At 44.3% G+C, this 21,014-nt stretch overlaps 1 protein-coding gene and 1 long non-coding RNA gene across 2 annotated transcripts; both read left to right on the forward strand.

Annotated features, from left to right (window-relative positions):
• Positions 1-268: 268 nt before the first annotated feature.
• Positions 269-20,544, forward strand: PHYH (phytanoyl-CoA 2-hydroxylase). Its single transcript, XM_035021626.1, has 9 exons — positions 269-585; positions 4,140-4,198; positions 5,965-6,075; positions 6,706-6,874; positions 10,804-10,885; positions 12,500-12,681; positions 15,033-15,182; positions 17,638-17,772; positions 20,221-20,544. Exons 1-9 carry the CDS (start codon positions 511-513, stop codon positions 20,272-20,274), a joined length of 1,017 nt encoding a protein of 338 aa, XP_034877517.1. The 5' UTR covers positions 269-510; the 3' UTR covers positions 20,275-20,544.
• LOC118021574 lies at positions 790-2,339 on the forward strand. Its single transcript, XR_004682226.1, has 3 exons — positions 790-1,418; positions 1,963-2,023; positions 2,301-2,339. It is a non-coding gene; the product is annotated as an uncharacterized LOC118021574 (long non-coding RNA).
• Positions 20,545-21,014: the final 470 nt, after the last annotated feature.

The raw sequence follows: 21,014 nt of genomic DNA on the forward strand, positions 1-21,014 counted from the left end.
TTACTTCATGTACCTTTTTTCTTTTTTAAGGAACAGCCAATGTGTTGCTAATATTTCAGACTGCATTCCCAAGAAATTAAACTGCATCTTTTGAACAGCACATGTTACTTGTAGGCCTGAACATCTGAATTATTCCTGCAGCAGCTGAGCAAGAGGTACAGTCACGAGGAATAAACTAGATTGGAAATAGGCCCTTGGCAATACGGGTCATGTTTTGGCTCATTTCTCATTGGGCGACCTTAACCTGGTTACTGAGCCCTTTAAAAACAGTTGCCTGCTGTGTGCGGCTGGGAGGATCTGTGATCACTGAGGAGCTGGCTGTGTGGGCAAAGTCCTCGCCGAACGGGGTGCCAGCGCCGGGACCCCCGAGGCTCAGCGCACCTCCGCACTCGGCGGAATCCCGGGCGTTCCGCGCGCTCGGCCGGGGCTCCTTGGGCTCGTCGCCCCGCCCGCCGCCCGCCGCCCGGAGACAGGCCTGCGGCCCGGTCGACTCGACTCCTCGCCGGAGCCATGAACCGGTCCCGTGCTGGCGCCCGCCTGCGCACCGTGCTGGGACACCTCGGCCAGCGTTCGGCCGGGGCCGGCGTATCCTTTGGGCTGCGCGGGGCTCGGGCTGCAAGTGCGGCGGCCTCCAGGGCCCCCGGCACAGCCGCCCAGCGGGCTCTGCCCCTTCCTCCGCGCCCGCGTCCCCGTGATGGTGTCAGGTGTTCCGGGCGCGGGGCGGAACGGGGCTTGGGGGCCAGGGGAGCGGGGCCGGGGCCGGGGCCGGGGTCGGGGGGTGGGGGGCGTCCCCAGGCTCCCAGCGGGGGCGTGACAGGGCCGACCTCAGGGGCTGATGTGGCGCCGCCCCAGCCCTCCGGGCCCTGCTAGGGCCTGTTGCCCTGCCTTGCGAGGGGAGAGTGGAAGTCCTTACTGAGGGGCCTGCGCTCAGCCCCGTTGGCGTTTTCTGCACTTGGCCGCGCGTGAGCCGACCGCCCAGAGCCTGGCACAGGCGAGCACAGTGGCACCGTAGCCAGGAGCGGGAGAGCTGGGTGTGCCAGGGTGTCCTTGAACCCCGCCGCGGTGGATAGGGTCTCTCCTGATTGGGCCCTCGGGAGCAGTGCGTGCGCCACCCACCCGAGTGGATCCAGGAAGATACCACTACGGGACACGTACCTCAGATTGCTTTATGGACTTGTTTCTCCTGCTCCGATTGGTGTTCTCTTTCAGGGGGTACTTTTGGGAGCGGAAAACACTGCGTGGGATTTTCCCTTAAGCCACGTGATTAGGCTCTGTTCTGCTCTGTGCAGGATCCTAAACTCTTTCCTAAAAATGATTCTACTAGCTGTTTCTTTTCCCTTTTCCCTTACTTTCACTTTTACCAGCCGGATGTAGGCGAACCACTCTCAACTTAAAATCCTCTCCATACACTGACCAAGGTGATTATGTAACCTCATTTTACCAGTGACAGAACAGAAACCGAGGCAGGGAGAGATTAAAACTCCTGACCAAAGACTTTTCACTAAAGGCAGTAGTTGTGCAAGTGTGTTCCCAGGACCGGCAACATCAACATCCGCTGGAAACTTGTTAGACATGCAGATTCCCAGGCTCATCTCAGACCCATGAATTCCACATACCTGGGAGTGGGGCCCAGCCGTCTGTTTTCACTTGTTTCTGATACATGCCCAAGGGTGAGAACCACCAACCTACGGGCACTGGGGAAACTGGAACCAGAATGAAGGTTTCCGGGTCCAATCTGTGACTACTATGAAAATGAGCCTGGGTGGCTCAGTCTGTGAAACACCTGCCTCCTGATTCTAGCTCAGCTCTTGATCTCAGGGTTGTACTTCAAGCCCCGAATTGGGCTCCAAGTTGGGCAGTGAGCCTACTTAAAAAAAAAAAAAAAAAAAAATTTAGATCCTGCTGGTTCTTGCTCCAATAGTGTTGAGGTTAGAGCTTATTTTTTTCATCTTTGTTTCCTAGAAGAGCACTATCCTATCAACTTTCTGCCATGGTGGAGATGTTCTACACCAGCACTGTCCAGGTCCGTGGCTACCAGCCCCACGTGTCCACTGAGCAGTTGAAATATGGCGAGGGGCAGTTTTCATTTTCATTCTCCTCAATTTAATAGACAGAGGTGGCCAGGGGCTCTGGTATTGGACGGCTCTGCCGAGATGGTCAGTGAATGTGTATGTGGTTGGGGCTTAAACAGAATCCTGGAAATCGTGTGGCAGTTTCTTCCCAGCCTTAACTGGTTCTAAAGAGATGTGGGTTCTGGCATAAGGTGGGGTTTCTTTCTTTTTTTTTTTTTTTTTTTACAGATTTTATTTATTTGACAGCGAGAGACACAGCGAGAGGGAACACAAGCAGGGGGAGTGGGAGAGGGAGAAGCAGGCTTCCCGCAGAGCAAGGAGCCTGATGTGGGGCTCGATCCCAGGACCCTGGGATCATGACCTGAGCCGAAGGCAGATGCTTAACAACTGAGCCACCCAGGCGCCCCAAGGTGGGTTTCTAAAGCATATAACACAATGCATTTCAGAGATGCATCGAGAAGAAAACAAAATATGACCTATAATTCCACCACTCATGGATCCTTATCAGTCAACTTTTTGGTGTGTTTCTTTTCTAGGCATTTACATGATTATGGCCATCCTGTATGTACAACTTTTTGCAGCCATTTTTTCATGTTTACTAACATTATATAGTAAGCATAGAAAATATTTCCACATCATTAAAAAAATGAGGAAAGCAACCACCACCACCAGAACCCACAATGTTAGGGAGAAGAATTTTGGACTGAAATATTGCATTCTGTCCAACACATCTTGCTCGTAGCTGACAAAGGTCATTAACCTCTCTTGCCTCAGGGAGAACAGAGGATGATACTGCCCCCAGTTACATAAAGACATGACAAGGGTCGCCTGGGTGGCTCAGTTGTTAAGCGTCTGCCTTCGGCTCAGGTCATGATCCCAGGGTCCTGGGATCGAGCCCTCCATCGGGCTCCCTGCTCCACAGGAAGCCTGCGTCTCCCTCTCCCACTTCCCCTGCTTGTGTTCCCTCTCTCGCTGTGTCTCTCTCTGTCAAATAAATAAATAAAATCTTAAAAAAAAAAAAAAGACATGACAAAAATAACATGTTTATGAGTAGTGACATTCAGACCGTCACTCCTTAAGCTAAAGAAACAATGAAAAAAAATTAAGAAGACAAGAAGAAGGAGAGGCTAAGTAAATGATCTGTGGTTCCCTGGATAGAAAACTAGAAAGAATTTCTGTAATTTCTAGCTCTTTAAGATATTTAAAATTATACTGAACTATGTGGATCATACTTTTCCTAGAGCCACTGTTTATTTAATAGACTTTTTAAAAATTTTATTATGTTAATCACCATACGTTACATCATTATTTTTTTTTTAAAGATTTTTTTTTCTTTTTATTTATTTATTTGAGAGAGAGAATGAGATAGAGCATGAGAGGGGGGAGGGTCAGAAGGAGAAGCAGACTCCCTGCTGAGCAGAGAGCCCGATGCGGGACTCGATCCCGGGACTCCAGGATCATGACCTGAGCCGAAGGCAGTCGCTTAACCAACTGAGCCACCCAGGCGTCCCCATCATTATTTTTGATGTAGTGTTCCATGATTCATTGTTTGCGTATAACACCCAGTGCTTTTTTTTTTTTTTTTTTTAAGAATAACAAGCCAAATGTTCCTTGTATTTTGGACTGGACTCCCACTACATTCAGTACCCATCTTTGGAAGAGCGCATTTCTCCTTACTTCTAGATTTGAACCTTACACTTTTTATTTGTTCAGCAGTTTAGTGGAAGAAACAGTCATGTGGAATAAACTAGTGGATGCTATGAAGTAAAGAGTATGGATCAAATCTGGGCTGAGGCATCTTTCTACTGGGTAACCTTGGACCCAGTTACTGAGCCCTATGGGTCTAGGTGTCCTGCACTGGGCTGCAGGCATGGTGATAAAGGTCTTGGGTCTTCCAGTCCCTCGTCTGGACTTCCTGAAATGAAATGATGTAAGCAACCGTGTGTACCTGTCAGCGGCTGTGTGCAACCCAGTCTTCCCTGATGCCAGTGAATCCAGGGCAGACTGTTGTTTCTAGTAAAGGTCGATTCCTAAATTTCATTTTATTTGCCTTAATTCACATCCTAGGTAGCTTACCCCACTTCAGGGGCTGCTTCTCCTAACAGTTTCCATCCTCCACAATTCCAGTAAGTAGATCGAATTGTCATTTTTAACCATACAATGTATATAAAGCTTTTTCTAGTGGTAACTAAGATATAAAATACATCTCGTGTTGTCTGGTGAAAATTCATTACACAGGGGCGCGTGGGTGGCTCATTCGGTTAGCGCCTGACTCTTGATTTTGGCTCCAGTCATGATCTCATGGGTCATGGGAAAGAGTCCCCGGGTCAGGGTCTGTGCATAGCAAGGAGTCTGCTTCTCCTTCTCCCTCTGTTCCTGCCCCTGCCTGTGCTCTCTCTCTTTCCCTACAGTGAATAAATAAATTCTTTAAAAAATTCATTCTACAAATTGGCTGTTGCCAGGACTTGTTCTAATTAGAACTAGGGGAAAATTTGAAGACCTTCACTTTAATTTTTATATATATTTTAAAAATCAGAAAGGGGAAAAATATCAGAAGTGTATAACCTGATTTTTTCAAATTTAGGCATGTTATACCTCATTTAAGTTAGCCTATAGTTTGTGGTCCTATTGCTAGTATCTTTGGCTTATCTTTTTTTTTTTTTTTAAGATTTTATTTATTTATTTGAGAGAGAGAATGAGATAGAGAGAGAGAGCATGAGACGGGCGAGGGTCAGAGGGAGAAGCAGGCTCCCTGCCGAGCAGGGAGCCCGATGTGGGACTCGATCCCGGGACTCCAGGATCAGGACCTGAGCCGAAGGCAGTCGCTTAACCAACTGAGCCACCCAGGCACCCCTCTTTGGCTTATCTTAAATTACCTTTGTAGGGGAAGACATTGATCGCCATGGAATATTCTCACAGAGCCACAGTTCCAATCTAGAAGAATGGACTGGGTGATCTGAGTTTGTGCATTTCCCATGCACTTACTTGGATTTTGTGACTTTGATTTCTTCTGAGAATGTATGATCTAGACAATTTAAAATATAAAGTCTACTGAATTTGTTTCCCCAACCTGAAAAACCATGCATATTCATTACAGAACAAATATGAAAATCAGAGAAATAAAAGGAATTTAAAAATGTCATCCAAAATTCCATGATGTAAAGATAATCACTTAAAAAAATTTTTTTTTGTATTTCTTTGCATTTTTTTCAAGTAGTGTCTTGGTTATACACAAATCTAAATATATTTTATTATAGTAAGCACTGTCCATACTATTATATGCTCTTCATTGTTTTTAAAAGATTTCTTTATTTAAGAGAGAAAGTGCACACATTGCAAGTGGGGGGAGGGGCTGAGGGAGAGAATCTCAAGCAGACTCCCCACTGAGCCCATAGACCATTTTGGGGCTTGATCTCAGGACCCATGAGATCATGACCTGAGCCATAACAACCAGTCCGCACTTAACTGACTGAGCCACCCAGGGGTCCCATGCTCTTCATTTTTAATGCCTGAGTCCTTTTCCATTGAGTGGATATAATTAATTATTCTTCTGGTTTTTGGTGATAGCAGTAGTTAACGTTTTGGATCTAAACGTTTTAAAAAATGTTCAGATTGGGGGCGCCTGGCTGGCTCAGTCGGAAGAGCATGTGACTCTTGATCTCTGGTTCATGAGGTCGAGCTCCATGTTGGGGATAGAGATTACTAAAAAAAAAATCAATAAACTTAAATCCCAAAGACTTGTTTTAAAAAACTGTTCAGAGTATTTTCTTAGAGTAAATAAAAAATAGAAATGCTGGGTGGAAGAGTATGAACATTTGTCAGGCTCTCGATACATATTGTTGGATTGTGATTTTTCAGTTGGACTTATTTGAAATTTTTTTTTCTCCTTTAGGTATACTCGGGATAATAATGTTCTAAGCCTAGAACAGAGACAATTTTATGAAGAAAATGGGTTTCTTGTCATTAAAAATTTGGTATCTGATGCTGATATTAAACGCTTTAGGTACAGTAACCCTTCGTTGTTTTACAGAAATGTTGTATGTTTGCAGTAGGAATGTGAGTAAGATTAGCATATGTATGTTCAGATATTTTTCAGTGAGTGGCTCATTGGGAAGTGGTTAGGAATATGAGCTCTGGAGCCAGACCAGCTGGCTTTAATCTTAGCCCCACTACTTCCTGTTGTGTGTCTTGGGGCAACCTACTTTCCATGCCTATGTTTTCGCACCTGTAAAATGGGGATAATAATAGTACTTATGCCCTAGCGTTGTTGTGAGGACTGAATAAGGTGAAGTACACAAAAGTCCTTCGAACGGGGCCTGGCCCATGGTAAGTATGAGAGAAGTATTTGCCCTTATTACTCAGGTGCAACCAAATCACAGACATTTCTCCACTGTTCTGTTAGGCTAAGGAGTATGTGAGTTCCCTCAGTGAATTCCAGCCTCACAGTGAGGAGAGGGGGCTTCTGAGCTGGCCATTTTCTCTTGCCCGTCCTCAGAACTCCTGAGCCTGGCCTGGAGGTCAGCCTGGTGCAGAGACACCACCCCCTCAATCTTCGAGAATCTTTCCACAGAACTGGCCGGGCAGGTGTCTGGAGCCTGCAGTAATGACATCATCTGCCAATTTAATTTTCTAGGAGCGAGTTTGAAAGGATCTGCCAGGGGGAGGTGAAACCAGAGCAACTGACGATAATGAGAGATGTGGCCATTGTAAAATCAGAACGTGTGCCAAGTGAAAAGACAGTTTCAAAGGTCCAGGATTTCCAAGAAGACAAGGAACTCTTCAGATACTGTGTTCTCCCTGAGGTTTGAGAGCCTTCCTGCATTTTCTTTTCCTTTAATCGAATAGCCCACCTGCATGCTTGCCTCTGGAATTGCTGCTTACACTTTCTCTGGCCCCCTTGTCCTGTGGCTGGTGAGCAGTGGTTTTCAACTGGAGGCGGACTTTTGGCGGTGCCTGGAGCCATGTTGGGTTGTCACATGGTGGGGACCGTGTACTACTAGCTTCTCTCGGGGTAGAGGCCGGACATGCTGCTAATGGAGCCCAGGGATCCTACAGTGCACAGAATAGCCCCCTCCCCCAGATAATGAATTATCCAGCCCCCAATGTCAGTAGTGGCCAGATGGAGAAACCCTGCTCTGGAGTTTGGTCATTGTCCTTGGTTGAGAAGGTTAGGAATTCTGCCTTAGAGAGAGACAGAGCCTCTCTCACTCTGGATATGGGCATATCAACAGGAGGGACATGGCAGCTCATCACTGGACATTCATTTATTGTTTCTTTTAGTTTCATGAATCTGGTCAGTAGAGGTTTAAGTTTGTCTTCAGATTTAAACTCGTTTTTAAAAAATTATTATTATTTAAGAGTAATTCATATTTATGAAGATATCCACATAGCACAGAAGGGCATAAAATGAGAAAGGAAGTCTCCCACCCGCCAGCCCCATTCACTGCCGAGCTTTTTGGTGCATTCAACTAGAATTCTTTCATGGCTATGCAGGTGCATCTGTCTACCCTCACCTTTTGTGTTCCGTGGGAACATACTGGTTGTCCCCATGTTTTCTCCACCTATAATAGATCTTAGACGTCTTTCCATATCACTTATATATTACTCTATATCATACTTTTATTATTATTTTTTTAAGATTTTATTTATTTGACAGAGAGAGACACAGCAAGAGAGGGAACACAAGCAGGGGGACTGGGAGAGGGAGAAGCAGGCTTCCCACTGAGCAGGGAGCCCAATATGGGGCTCGATCCCAGGACCCTGGGATCTCGACCTGAGCCGAAGGCAGACGCTTAACGACTGGAGCCACCCAGGTGCCCCAACTCTATATCATACTTTTTAAACTACTGCGTAGCATCCCACTGCATAAATGTATCACAGTTTATGAACCATTTATGTAGAATGGTTTAAAGGACACATTGCATACAGTACATGTTAGAAATCATAACCCCAAGTGCTATTAGAAAATTTGCCTCACATGGGTACCTGGCTGGCTCAGTTGGTAGAACATGCGACTTTTTTTAAAAATTTAAGATTTATGTATTTATTTTAGAGAGAGAGTGCGGGCGCAAGCAGGGGGAGGGGCAGAGGGAGAGGAAGAGAGAAAATCTCAAGCAGACTCCCCAGTGAGCACAGAGCCTGACATGGGGCTGGATCTCTGGATCCTGAAATCATGGCCTGAGCCGAAATGAAGACTTCGGCTGCTTAACCGACTGGGCCACCCAAGTGTCCCGAGCATGTGGCTCTTGATCTCTGGCTTGTGAGTTCAAACCCCAGGTTGGGTGTGGATGTTACTTAAAACTAGAAAAAAAAAAAAGTTAAAAAGTGGGACACCTGGGGTGCCTGGGTGGCTCAGTCATTAGGCATCTGCCTTCGGCTCAGGTGTGGTCCCAGAGTCCTAGGATCGAGCCCTGCATTGGGCTCCCTACTCAGCAGGAAGTCTGCTTCTCCCTCTCCCACTCCCCCTGCTTGTGTTCCCTCTCTCTCTGTCCTCTGTCAAATAAGTAACTAAAATCTTAAAAAAAAAAAAAAAAAGGGACACCTGGGTGGCTCAATTGGTTAAGTGTCAGCCTTCGGGTCAGATCATGATCCCAGGGTCCTGTGATCGAGTCCCCCATCGGGCTCCTTGCTCAGTGGGGAGGGATCCTGCTTCTCCCTCTGCCTACTGCTCTCTCTCTCTCGGTCTTTCTCTGACAAATAAATAAAATCTTTAAAAAAACGTTAAAAAATAATTTAATAAAAGAAAATTTGCCTCATGAAAAAGACTGTACAGATAAGCCAACTCTGATGTTCAGCCCCTCGGGTTGGGGACAAGAGGGGACGTGGCCCCTCTGAACTATCCATTCTTCCCAAACTCAAGTCCTGCTATGGAAATGGAACTTGTGAGCATTGATCAAGGAGGAAAAGCTTGAAGTTAGAGGCAACATGTGTTAGAGTAAGCACGACCAGGACGTCCAGGTTTCCCACCTCTCTAAAGTGTGAATCATGCATGCATCTGCTGGTTCATGAAATGATTTTTAGGAGGAGGGCATGATTTTAGTAGTTGGGTATTTATTTTGATGTGTATTGGAAAAAATAACCAGCACATCCATCCTATGACCTCAGGAATAAATCAGGAAAAGACGTGAGTCAGTTTAGGGAAATTATTGGCTAACTATTTGGGGCAGCTCTGTAAAGTATCATAGAAATGGTAAAATGGCTCTTGAGTATCACTGAGGTTTAGAAAACACTGGTCGGAGGCGCCTGGCTGGTGTAGTTGTGGGAGCATGAGACTCTTGATCTTGAGGTTGTGAATTCGAGCCCCACAGTGGGATTAGAGATTAGTTTAAAAAAAAAGAAAGAAAGAAAATACTGGCCTAAGGGAATCCCAAAAGTTGACACGCCTTATAAAAAAAAGAAGTATGAGTCCTGACTCCTAGGATTTTGGTACCATTTCAAGCGTTTCATTCTCAAGTTGCCAATATTCCTTATACAGGGGATCAAATAGTGAGAAAGCAGTAGAATATGCTTCAGTTTGTGGAGTCAGACAGAATTGGAGATTGAATACCATCTTTTTCATTTAATTGGTTCTTCCAACTTGGGCAATTTATTAGCTTCAGCCTTATTTGTGTGGGGTGTTCTCTTGAAAGGATTATTAATGCATGGAGGCATTACTTTTCAGGGACCGCTGTGAGGTTTAGGTGGGCTGAGGCATAAAGCCCCTGGCAGGTAGTAGGCATACAATGCCTAGTCTTTCCTGCATGTACCCCTCCCTCGGTGGGTTAGGTGCAAGAAGGTAGCACCCCAGCTGCCAGAGCCCGGGTCCTGTGCTCTCATTGCAACTTGGTCTCAAGCCCCTGTACCCATGTCATTATTGAACACGCTTCTTCCACCAGAATATCGACTCCTTGGGGGCAGGGACCTGCTCATCTCATTCCCCAACGTGCCCCCATTTCCTGTCACTCTGTCTGCTTTGGAGGGCCTCAGTGAAGAGCTGGGGAATGCGAGGTGCTCTGATTGTGAAGTGGCCCCAGATACTCTTCTGTTTTCTTCTGGGCTATGCGTGGCCGCTGCATGAGTGTTGGGGCCTCTCGTGGTCCCTCCTTTTTTTCTTAAGTAGGCTCTACGCCCAACGTGGGGCTTGAACTCGCAACCTGAGATCAAGAGTTCCATGCTCTACCGACTGAGCCCGCCAGGTGCCCCTCATGGTCCCTTCTTATGAGGAGTCTCGGTGGGGGAAAGAGAAAGCTGCCTTCTCACCGGGCAGCTGTGGACAGTTCCAGTTGAGAGAAGGGTATTTCTGTCCTTCCCAGGTGATACCTCAGAGAAACACTTGTCTCTCTTGTAGAAAAAGTGGTTAGGGTTCCAACTGGCTCGGAAAAGCCTGTTTAATTCAGAGTGTTGCAGATTTCCTGTTTCAACTTTTTCATTCTTTGTTGGCAATGTTGTGAAATACCAAGTGGTTTCTTAAAAATATATATTTATTTATTTATTTGGAGGGGAGGGGCAGAGGGAGAGAATCTCAGGTAGACTCCCCACTGAGCAAGGAGCCCAACACAGGGCTCGATTCTATGACTCTGAGATCATGACCTGGGCTGGAATCAAGAGTTAGATATTTCACTGACTGAGCCACCCAGGCGCTCCTACCAAGTGTTTAATTCTTGGCATCTTGGCTCTTGTACAGATAATTGTACTTTGTGCCACTTTTGTGCATTGCATTTCTCGTGAAACGTTTTTTCCTCTTTTCTCTTAGATTCTGAAATATGTGGAGTGCTTCACTGGACCCAATATTATGGCCGTGCATACAATGCTGATAAACAAACCTCCAGATGCTGGTAAAGGGCTCTTATTTGTTATGGAGAAGCCAAAAAAAAAAAAAAAGAGAAAAAGGGGAAATATTTTAAGGTGTTCTAACTATACCTGTGTGTATAATTGTTAAACTTTGATAAATAAATATATAGGTCTTCTTATTTAAGTCTTAAGATAGCATACATCATAACAATAATTAAGTACAATAGTGATTTCAGATGTTAATTGTAGGGTTATTGTTGGATTTTCAGACGATTGGCTTGCTACTCAAAAGTTTGGTTTAATAAACATGACTGTTCATATACCATAGGCTCCTATGATTACAATCATCACCTCTAAGCTTTGTTAACCATTCTCACCTATGATAGTGTGAATTTGGCCTTCCTGATTGAAGACATTATTATTACTAACAAAATTAAAACTATTCTTATAAATCACATACTACAGTTGCTCTTAAAATGTCTTGTGCTTGCTAAAATGTAGCTCCTAAGATCTCACTCCCAGAGAAACTGGTTTGGAAGCTAGAACCCAGGAATCTCTATTTAAAAAAAAATTTTTTTAAAGTAGGCTACATGCCCAGCATGGAGCCCAAAGCGGGGCTTGACCTCATGAAACTGAGCTCAAGACCTGAGCTGAAATCAAGAGTCAGATGCTTAACTGACTGAGCCACCCAGGTGCCCCCAGGAATCTCCATTTTTTAAAAGATTTTATTTATTTATTTGACAGAGAGAGACACAGCGAGAGAGGGAACACAAGTAGGGAGAGTGGGAGAGGTAGAAGCAGGCCTCCTGAGGAGCAGGGAGCCCGATGCAGGGCTTGATCTCAGGACCCTGGGATCATGACCTGAGCCGAAGGCAGACGCTCAACAACTGAGCCACCCAGGCGCCCCAGGAATCTGCATTTTTTAAGCTAGCCCCAGCTCTTGGGCCATGCTGAGAAATTCTATTCTACCAGGAGTAATAAATTGGTCCTTCAAGATTCTTTATCCTTTTCCACTTTCTCTGGAGAAAAAGAGACCAGGAGAGCTTTATGTGACTGGCCTATAGCGTAGCACCACGAAATCTCTCCCACCCTGGATGTCTTGCTTAGAGAGATCGGGGTTGGGAGTTGGGGAACACCAAGTTCAGAGAGCAAAACAGGGAACCACGTAAATGTGGTTTTGTGACCTCTGATTCTACACAATGACTGTACACCAAGTGCTTCTAGTTCCACAAGGAACTTCTTGGCAGCTTTTTATTAATTTAGTTAATTGATAGTGTTTGTATCAGCCACTTAGAAGGCTAACAGGGAACCTCAAATTTGTTTACTCTCTTCAATTAATCAAACTTTGTTTTGAATACTACGCTCTGTGCTCAAACCAGAGTTACAAAGGAATAAAGCATAATAGAGAGCATGACATGTTATCAGTTGCTAGAGAATGGTGTGAGTCCTCGGCTACCAGAAACCCAGAAAAAAAGTGTAGGATCTGGAGTCACCCTGTGGATTTGATATTCCAGTGTGTTGCTTCTCTCTGTGTGCTCATTTTCTATAGTGTTGTTTCCGTCGTCTGGGTTTTGTAGGGATAGTCATTGTTCTGGTTTTGCAGGCAGAGGAGACAAATTCTGAGGTTCAGGTGTGTTTAACAGCAGGTTCTGTTTCAGGCAAGAAGACATCCCGCCATCCCTTGCACCAGGATCTGCACTATTTCCCCTTCAGGCCCAGCAATAACATAGTTTGTGCTTGGACAGCCATGGAGCACATCGACGAGAACAATGGCTGCCTGTGTGTGCTCCCAGGCACACACAAAGGCCACTTGAAGCCACACAGTTATCCTAAGTGGGAGGTATGTCTGCATACAGGATAAATCTTTCTTCCTTTCTTTCTTCCTTTCTTTCTTCCTTTCTTCCTTTCTTCCTTCCTTCCTTCCTTCCTTCCTTCCTTCCTTCCTTCCTTTCTTTCTTTCTTTCTTTCTTTCTTTCTTTCTTTCTTTCTTTCTTTCTTTCTTTCTTTCTTTCCTTTCCTTCCTTCCTTTCTTCCTTCCTTCCTTCCTTCCTTCCTTCCTTCCTTCCTTCCTTCCTTCCTTTCTTCCTTCCTTCCTTCCTTTCTTCCTTTCTTTCTTCCTTCCTTTCTTTCTTTCTTTAAGATTTTATTTATTTATTTATTTATTTGAGTCAGAGACACACAGAGAGAGAGAGGGAGATAAAGGGAGAGAGCTTGCGATATTTGCACATGCAAGAGGTGGCAGGGGCAGAGAGAGGCAGAGGGGGAGGAAGAGGGACATGCAGACTCTGCTGAGCACTAGCCCCATATGCAGCTTGATCTTATGACCCCGAGATCATATCCCAAGCCCAAAATCCAGAGTCGGACACCTGACTCCCTGAGCCACCCAGGAGCCCCTAGAGGATATATCTCAACCAGAAGATTTATTGTTTTGATTTCCTATCAGTATCCATAAAGAACTTTAACAATGAGATGGCATTTCCTTTCTTAGCAAAACATTGTTTTAGGTTTTGGAATTAGGATCAGAGAAAATTCAAGGATGTCAGGTAAGATAATCATTTTTCTTTCAACAAGTTTTGGAAAGCTGACCAGTGTGGGAAACTCTAGCAGGGGCTGTATAGGATCTGAGATTATCGAGCCTCATGGCAGAGGTCAGACATAAACACTCGCAACACCAGATGCATGTGTCAAATGCCAAGGAATTTTTATGCACTGATCGCTGGCTCTTAGGATAAAGAAGAGGGAGGAATCATCTCTTTCCTGCTAGAGAGACCAACGAAGGCTCTGGGGAAGGTTGAGTAGTATTCCATTGCATGCCCACTGAATGGTTTATTGACTGAACTATTGGTGTTAGAAAACTATTAAATGGTTTTGAGCCCATGGATGGTGAGCTCAATTGGCTCTTCAGGAATGATAGTCTTGAGGTCTAGAGCAGGATGTACTGGAGGTGAGGAGTCCTGAGGCAGAGAAACCAGAGAGGAGATTATGAGTGTTTTAGGTATCAGATAATAAGGTCTGCAAACCCCATAATGATGGTCAGAATGAGAAGAGCACGTGTTGTTAAGGCAGGAAGAATGAATGTGTTTGTAGGAAGTAAAGAATATGGCTTTCAGGACTTCTGCCTCAGTTAGTTAGAATTCTTGCACTGAGGATTAGTGCCAAGTGAAAATCTTTGAGTCTGGATTTGGATATAAAATCTGAAACGGTAAGATTCGTAAACTGAGTTGAGGTTTAGGGAAAAGTTTGGTGCAGGCAACAGAAGCGGGCTATGGCTGACGTAAGCCAAAGGGAGTGTCTTGGAGGGACGCAGGCACGTGCTGAGTCCATGGAAAGACTGGCTGGCTCTGGGGAGAGGGAAAGTGGAGTCACCGTTCAGTGGGAACAGTCAGGTTGGGACACCTGGTGGGGACAGTTGAATCTTGACCATGACCAGGGTCTTTGATCAATCCTCCATTTAGATTCAAAGTGAGGACAACAGTGGGAGATCTGATTGACTAAGCTTAGGTCACAAATCCACCGTGGCCAGGAGAGAAGGGTACTGGATCAAAGTCCCAACACAGTCCAGCACGAAAGCAGTCCTTCCCCCAGAAGAATGTGGGAGAGCCTTAGGAAGGAGAATGGGATACCGTGCTCCCCCGTCCATAACCATTACTGAAGCAATAACTAACTTTGGAAGTAGTTATAAAAAAACACACTGTTTTAATTTACTATTCTTCTTTCTTTACTCTGGATGTGACATGAGTGCTCTCTGAGCTGAGGAAACTTGAGCATTTTCTCTCTGTTGGCTTGGAAGAACAGTTTGCTTCTCAGAGGAACTCCTGAGTAAAAGAAGAATTATTTAGGCAAAGTTCCAGGTGAAGAGAATATCATGCTGGGAAAGAGTGGTTACAGATTCAGGCTGGAATGGGGATCTCCCGTGTTAACCGCAAAATGCAAAGATGGTCTAGATCTTCATTTGTAACTCAGTAATGAAGGCTAAGTGGAAATGTCAGATTCTTCATTTGGTCCCCCAAATCCATGATTTTTACAACCAGATAGCTGAGAAGTTTTTGTATATACTACAGCTTAAGAATCTATTTATCTCTTTCTCTTGCCAGAACTTAGGAAACCTTTGCTTTTCCTAATGAGTCATTGATAAAATTCTGAATCATTGGGTTCCTCAAATACAGACTTTGGTTTTCTTATGTGTTCTAGGGGGGAGTTAACCTAATGTTCTATGGGATCCAAGACTATGATGAAAACTGCCCCCGAGTGCACCTTGTGATGGAGAAGGGAGACACTGTTTTCTTTCATCCTTTGCTCATCCATGGATCTGGTTGGAACAAAACTCAAGGATACCGGAAGGTATGCACTCACATCACTGTACATTCCAAAGATGAATAAGTTAGAAACAAAATTGTCAAGATATGTGAAACTTGGGCGCCTGGGTGGCTCAGTTGGTTGAGCGACTGCCTTCGGCTCAGGTCATGATCCTGGAGTCCCGGGATCGAGTCCCGCATCGGGCTCCCTGCTCGGCGGGGCGTCTGCTTCTCCCTCTGACCCTCCCCCCTCTCATGTGCTTGCTCTCTCTCATTCTCTCTCTCTCAAATAAATAAATAAAATCTTAAAAAAAAAAAAAGATATGTGAAACTTTATGAGATTTGGACATTGAACTAAACTGGCCTTTACTGTGGTTTATATTTACCAGGAAATCTATTTGCTACCTCATGCTTTTTTGCTCTTATCAGTAAGAAGCCAGGTGACCTCAGGATCCCAATCCTACTGATACTGATTTATGAACATTCATAGAATTGCTTCAGAGAAAGAACATACTTGAGAGCCCACAGCCTGTGCTTTTGGACACAGAAACAATGGCTGACATACTAAAATCATAAAATTTGGAATGTACATAGCTTATAGTAACCACATAAGAGGAAAGTTTATAATAGCTTTGTTATTGGGAAAACCATTATTGATTCTAAACAAAGGTTCTGAATTGGCTGCCCAGACCTCAGATTTCACAGGCAGCCATATTTTTCACCTCTTAGTCCCAGAATTTGTTTTTAGCCCTAGAATGTTTTAAAAACCTAATGACTTCATTGTTTACATTAAAAAAATTGACATTTCTCATAGTCCCAGATTTTTTGCTTCTCAAAAATTCAGCAGATCTGACAGTACTGTGGACTCACATTTCCCCATATAACATGGCTCTTGATACTAAATATTGGGGGCTTCTTTGGGGCTGAGTGAAGCCTTCTAGTTTGTCACACCAACCCCCGTTGTCTCCCTGAAGTCAAGAGTTAGCTACCAGGTTTCACCTTCTATTCATTCATATTTCTATCAGGTCGACAGGGCCGGGATGAGAGAGAGGCAAGAAGGCACTCTCTTCTGGGGCAAAATTTAACAGGGGTGGGGGGAAGGTGCCAAAAAAAAAACCCCTCAGCAATCAAGTTAAATGATATTTTAGGGCAGTATTTAGAAAATCAAAATGCAAAAAATATCCATGATGAACACAATGCCAACATTTTAAATAAAGACTAGATCAGACTCTCGACCATCATGACCCTCGGAACTGTTCAAGCAGAGGGTACAGCCCCAGTGACACAAATAATATGAGTGTTCCTGAGTTTCACCAATTTGGGCCTTTAATCATGGATCCTTAGCCCCAAAATTCAACTTGAAATGAAAAATGGAAATGTATGTATATGTGTATGTATAAAAACAGGAAGCTGAGACCAAAGATCTGAAAGTTGTATGAGTCAGAAAATTATATTACTTGCTATATGATCAGGATCATAAACTGAGATAGGATCACTGCATATTGAAAGAGTCCATGTTAAAAAGTTGAGAAAGAGTATAAAATGATTACTATATGAAAATAAAAGTTACAGAATAAAAAATCTAAGTAATCTGAGATTTAACATACTGACTTTGCAATTTTTCAGTAGTTTTTCAACTACTTTAATGTTTGCGAAAATATGAACCCTTAAAAAAATACAAAACCCGTTTATATGGGTGTGCACTTTCCCCCTTTGGCCTCAGGTGTCACTCCTCCTTGGCATGGTGTGGGGGCTTCTGTGGGAAATGGAGTTTGTGACTCTACCGCCTAGAAATTTGATGTTCTGGGCAAAGCAGGCAGTCCTTCCAGTAGACATGGTCACCTCAAGAGAACTAACTTGCAACTAGGAAAGTGGGGTTTAAGTTTAGATCAGCTTATAACTTTTTTAAGAATGGGGAGAAACAAGTAACCTCCATCTTACCTTCAGAAGGAAACAAGATGGGGATTGTATGTGAATGCTATTGGACTTCACATGTCTGTTTGATTTGAGAGGGGTGGGTGTGTATATTATTTTCTCTTGCAACGTATTTTTGTGGGTTTTTTTTTTTTGCATGATCTGTAGCCATTGAAATAACAACCCACCACAAACTCAACTGAGTAAGTAACTTCTCTACGAAGATGATGAAGAACCCTGGAACACATTCCTGTTTAGGACTTGAGGACATCCACACACTAGACAAATCACATGTTAAAAAGTTAAAGTCCTCTTACTCATGTCATTATGTTCCCTGCCCATTTTGAAAACAAGTATCACGGGGAGCTAAAAACCTCTTGTAATTTCTCAGTTAGACTTTAACTGTCCCTGGGGGGTGGGGGTGGGGGTTACTGAACCCTGAAGAGACTAATACAGGACACCATGGAACATTCTAGAAATCAAACACTGAGTGAAATTGCTGACTTTCTAAAAGAAGTCTCCCTATTTGGTTGCTGGTGTTAATGGAATGGTTTTTTTCCTAATTTTAATCCTGTCACACTGCACAGGCAATTTCCTGCCATTTCGCCAGTTCGGACTGCCACTACATCGATGTCAAAGGCACCAGTCAAGAAACCTTTGAGAGGGAGGTTATGGAGGTGGCAAACAGATTACATGGAATTCCAAAAGACGCCACGCTGAGGGTACGTTTCTCTGAATGATAGGTTAAGACTTTTTTTTTTTCTTCTTTCCTTCAGCTGCTTAACTCTCATACCTGATGTACTTTGGAAGTATAACATGCTTTGTTTAGAGCGCCTTGCAGAAGCTTTGCTGAGACCCACTAAGAATGACAGTAGGATTTCAGCTTGTACTTGCTTCCCAGGCGGGGGCACCTGAGCACCCCAGGCTTCTTTATGTCTTTGGCCGCCCTGTGGTATGCAGGCTATCCTGGGACAGACAGGTGGAAACAGAAAACAGGTCTGGAAGAGAGCAAGTAAAGCACAAAGGCTACCTTCTGAATGCACAGAAGGGAAGGTAATGGTTTGGGCTCTCACCTACAGACCTCCTTTATGTGTATAGAGCAGAGTATTTACATATATGCAAATCCAATAAGACTCCCAGAAAGCAGTTCTTAAGCAGATTTTTGCTTGGGTCAGTTCACATCTGGAGTGTCATGGAGCAGACTTCAGAAACCACTGATGCTTATCAATAGGGGGCATGAGACATTATTTCATATCCCTTTCTACTTAATACACATCACTTGTAAATTCTTTATAACTAGTGGACATTCAACGCTGATGATGATTAGCAGACAAACTATAGTCAAGGCAAATAAACATATTTACTTTGTAAATGAAGTCCGTTTTAGCCTCTGAACCGAGAAGCTGATCCTATGTTTTAATTTGCATTAATCATAAATGCATGCGTTTCCTATGGGGGTGACAGGACCCCCAAAGAGACCGAGTGTCATGATAACTCTGGGCCTTCCGGTCCTGGGAAGAGTACCATACACCAACACTAAGCTACCGTGCCATTGGGAGTCATCTTCTGAAACTCCTTCCCAGCTTAAGAACCTCACTTCTCCCTTGGCCCCTTCTCCCTTTCGAACCTATGAATCTATCCCATGTCTGAAAAGGCTCTCATTTCACATTTGCAGATGGCAGAAAGTCTTGTCCTTCTTTTTTGATCCAGTACTTAAAATGCTTTATGAAGGCACCGTATTTTGTCAAGTGGGGCTTCCGTGCAACACTCTGATTTTTAAAGCATGCATACATTATGTTTGAGGTTTGTCAGGTTGTGATAAAGGAATTGCCTCCTGTATTTATTTCATTTTATTTTTAAAAAGATTTTAAATCTTTTAAAAGTGTCGGACTTTGGCTCAGGTCATGATCCCGGGGTCCTGGGATCGAGCCTGGCATCCGGCTCAAATGGGAAGTGGGAAGCCTGCTTCTCCCTCTCCCACTCCCCCTGCTTGTGTTCCTTCTCTCGCTATGTGTCTCTCTCTCTCAGATAAATAAAAGATTTTATTTATTCATCTAGAGAGAGAGAGAGCACACGGGGGTGGGGAGGAGGAGGGGCAGCAGAGGGAGAGGGACAAGCAGACTTCCTGCTGAATGGGGAGCCTGACAGGGGGCTCAATCCTAGGACCCTGAGATCATGACCTGAGCCAAAGTCCGATACTTAACGGACTGAGCCACCCAGGTGCCCGTCCTGTATTTATTTTATAATGTTAGTCTCCCAGATATAGTTTCTCAGCTTTACTTAGAATAATGATATTAACTTCTGCAATAAAGTTCTTTGTGAGGTACAAGAGCACTTTCATAGCCCTATTCTTACTTTCTTCACCAAAACCCAGTGGAAGAATCATTCTGGGTTTTTTTTTTTTTAAGATCTATATATTTATTTGAGAGAGAGAGTGCACACAAGCCAGGGGAGAGGAGAGAGTGAGGGAGGGAATCTCCAGCAGACTCCCGACTAAGCGAGGGGCCAGACATGGGGCTGGATCCCACCACCCTAAGATCATGACCTGAGTCGGACACTTATCTCACTGAGCCACCCAGGTTCCCCTCACTTCACGCTGTTAAGGAGAAAGTGAAAAGTCCAAAGGTTGGCCAAAGTGACGTAAGTGACAGCTACATTTCGGAATGAGGTCGAATTTTGAAACCTGTTTTTTCCACCTGACCCTGCTGTCTGCTCAAAAATAAACAAGAAACAAAAAAGCCTGAATTGTTTTGTTAAGAACAAAGGAAAAAAAAACAAATGAACCCATAACTCATGACATCATTTTCACTTAGGAGCAGATCACTCAAAATGGGGCAGCGTCTAAAGGAAAGCAGGACAAGTGGGGAGTGTGGGCTGTTGTGACCAAACACCGTGCTCAGCCGGTGAAGATACCTGTGGTCAACAGCAGTGCCAAATAACACAGGCTGACCTCCTGGGGACTTGCTCTCTTAGTTTGTTTGACACTATTCTAGATGTGGGCAAGTACATTATTTGGAGTCCTGGAATATGGTTTATTTACTAATTGACAGGACTCCTGTGCAGACTTTTTCCATTTAACTGTTGGTAGATGCTAGAAATCTACTTTGTCTTATGCTGAACATCAGATTCCCAGTGTTCCATCAACTCACTGTGTTTGGCTTTATTTCCAGGATTTGTATATATTTCGAGGGCGGCTGGTGAAAGGAAAGAGGATCAACCTGTGAGGTGGCCCTCTGCTGGAGCTCTTTGAGAGAAAACCACAAGGAATCAAGGTGCCTAAGGAAAATGTTTTCTTAACAAGCTGCCCTAATCTTTTCTATCACTTGTTATCCAAATCACTGCGCGCAAAGACCGGGTACTTCTTGGCACGTGGTTAGTTCTGCGTGCAGAGCTGTTGCTTTCATGGATGAATACATGTAACAGTGGCTGATTACTGTTTTCAGGAGAACTAACTCAGGGTTGCACCTAATAAAAGTGATTGATGTCTCATTTAAGTGTGTTCAATCAGTTTCTTTCATTCAATTAGCTCTTTGCCCAAGCAGAAAGGAATCCTTTGTTTTTGTTTTTTTTAAAGATTTTATTTATTTGAGAGAAAGAGAGAACACGAAAGACAGAGACAGAGCACGAGCAGGGGGGAAGAGTAGAGGGAGAAGCAGATACCCCACTGAGCAGGGAGCCCAATGTGGGACTGGATTCTAGGACCCTGAGATCATGACCTGAGCTGAAGGCAGACGCTTAACCGCCTGAGCCACCCAGGATTCAAAGGAATCCTTTGAAACTCAGGGTACGGGGACTTTTGCATCCCTCTTCCGGAAAACCCACCACCCACTGACTTCATGGCATGAGAGATTTCTCAGATCTAGAACACTAACACAGGCATGTGTAATGAAGGGCATTGTGGAGTAAAAGTAAGGGCGGATGCTCATGCTCTGACACAGGATTCCTTGCATGACTTCTCCAACCC

Source organism: Mirounga leonina, unplaced genomic scaffold (genome assembly GCF_011800145.1).
Source record: "Mirounga leonina isolate KUSES-001 unplaced genomic scaffold, KU_Mleo_1.0 Mir_175, whole genome shotgun sequence".
Classification (NCBI taxonomy): Eukaryota; Metazoa; Chordata; class Mammalia; order Carnivora; family Phocidae; genus Mirounga; species Mirounga leonina.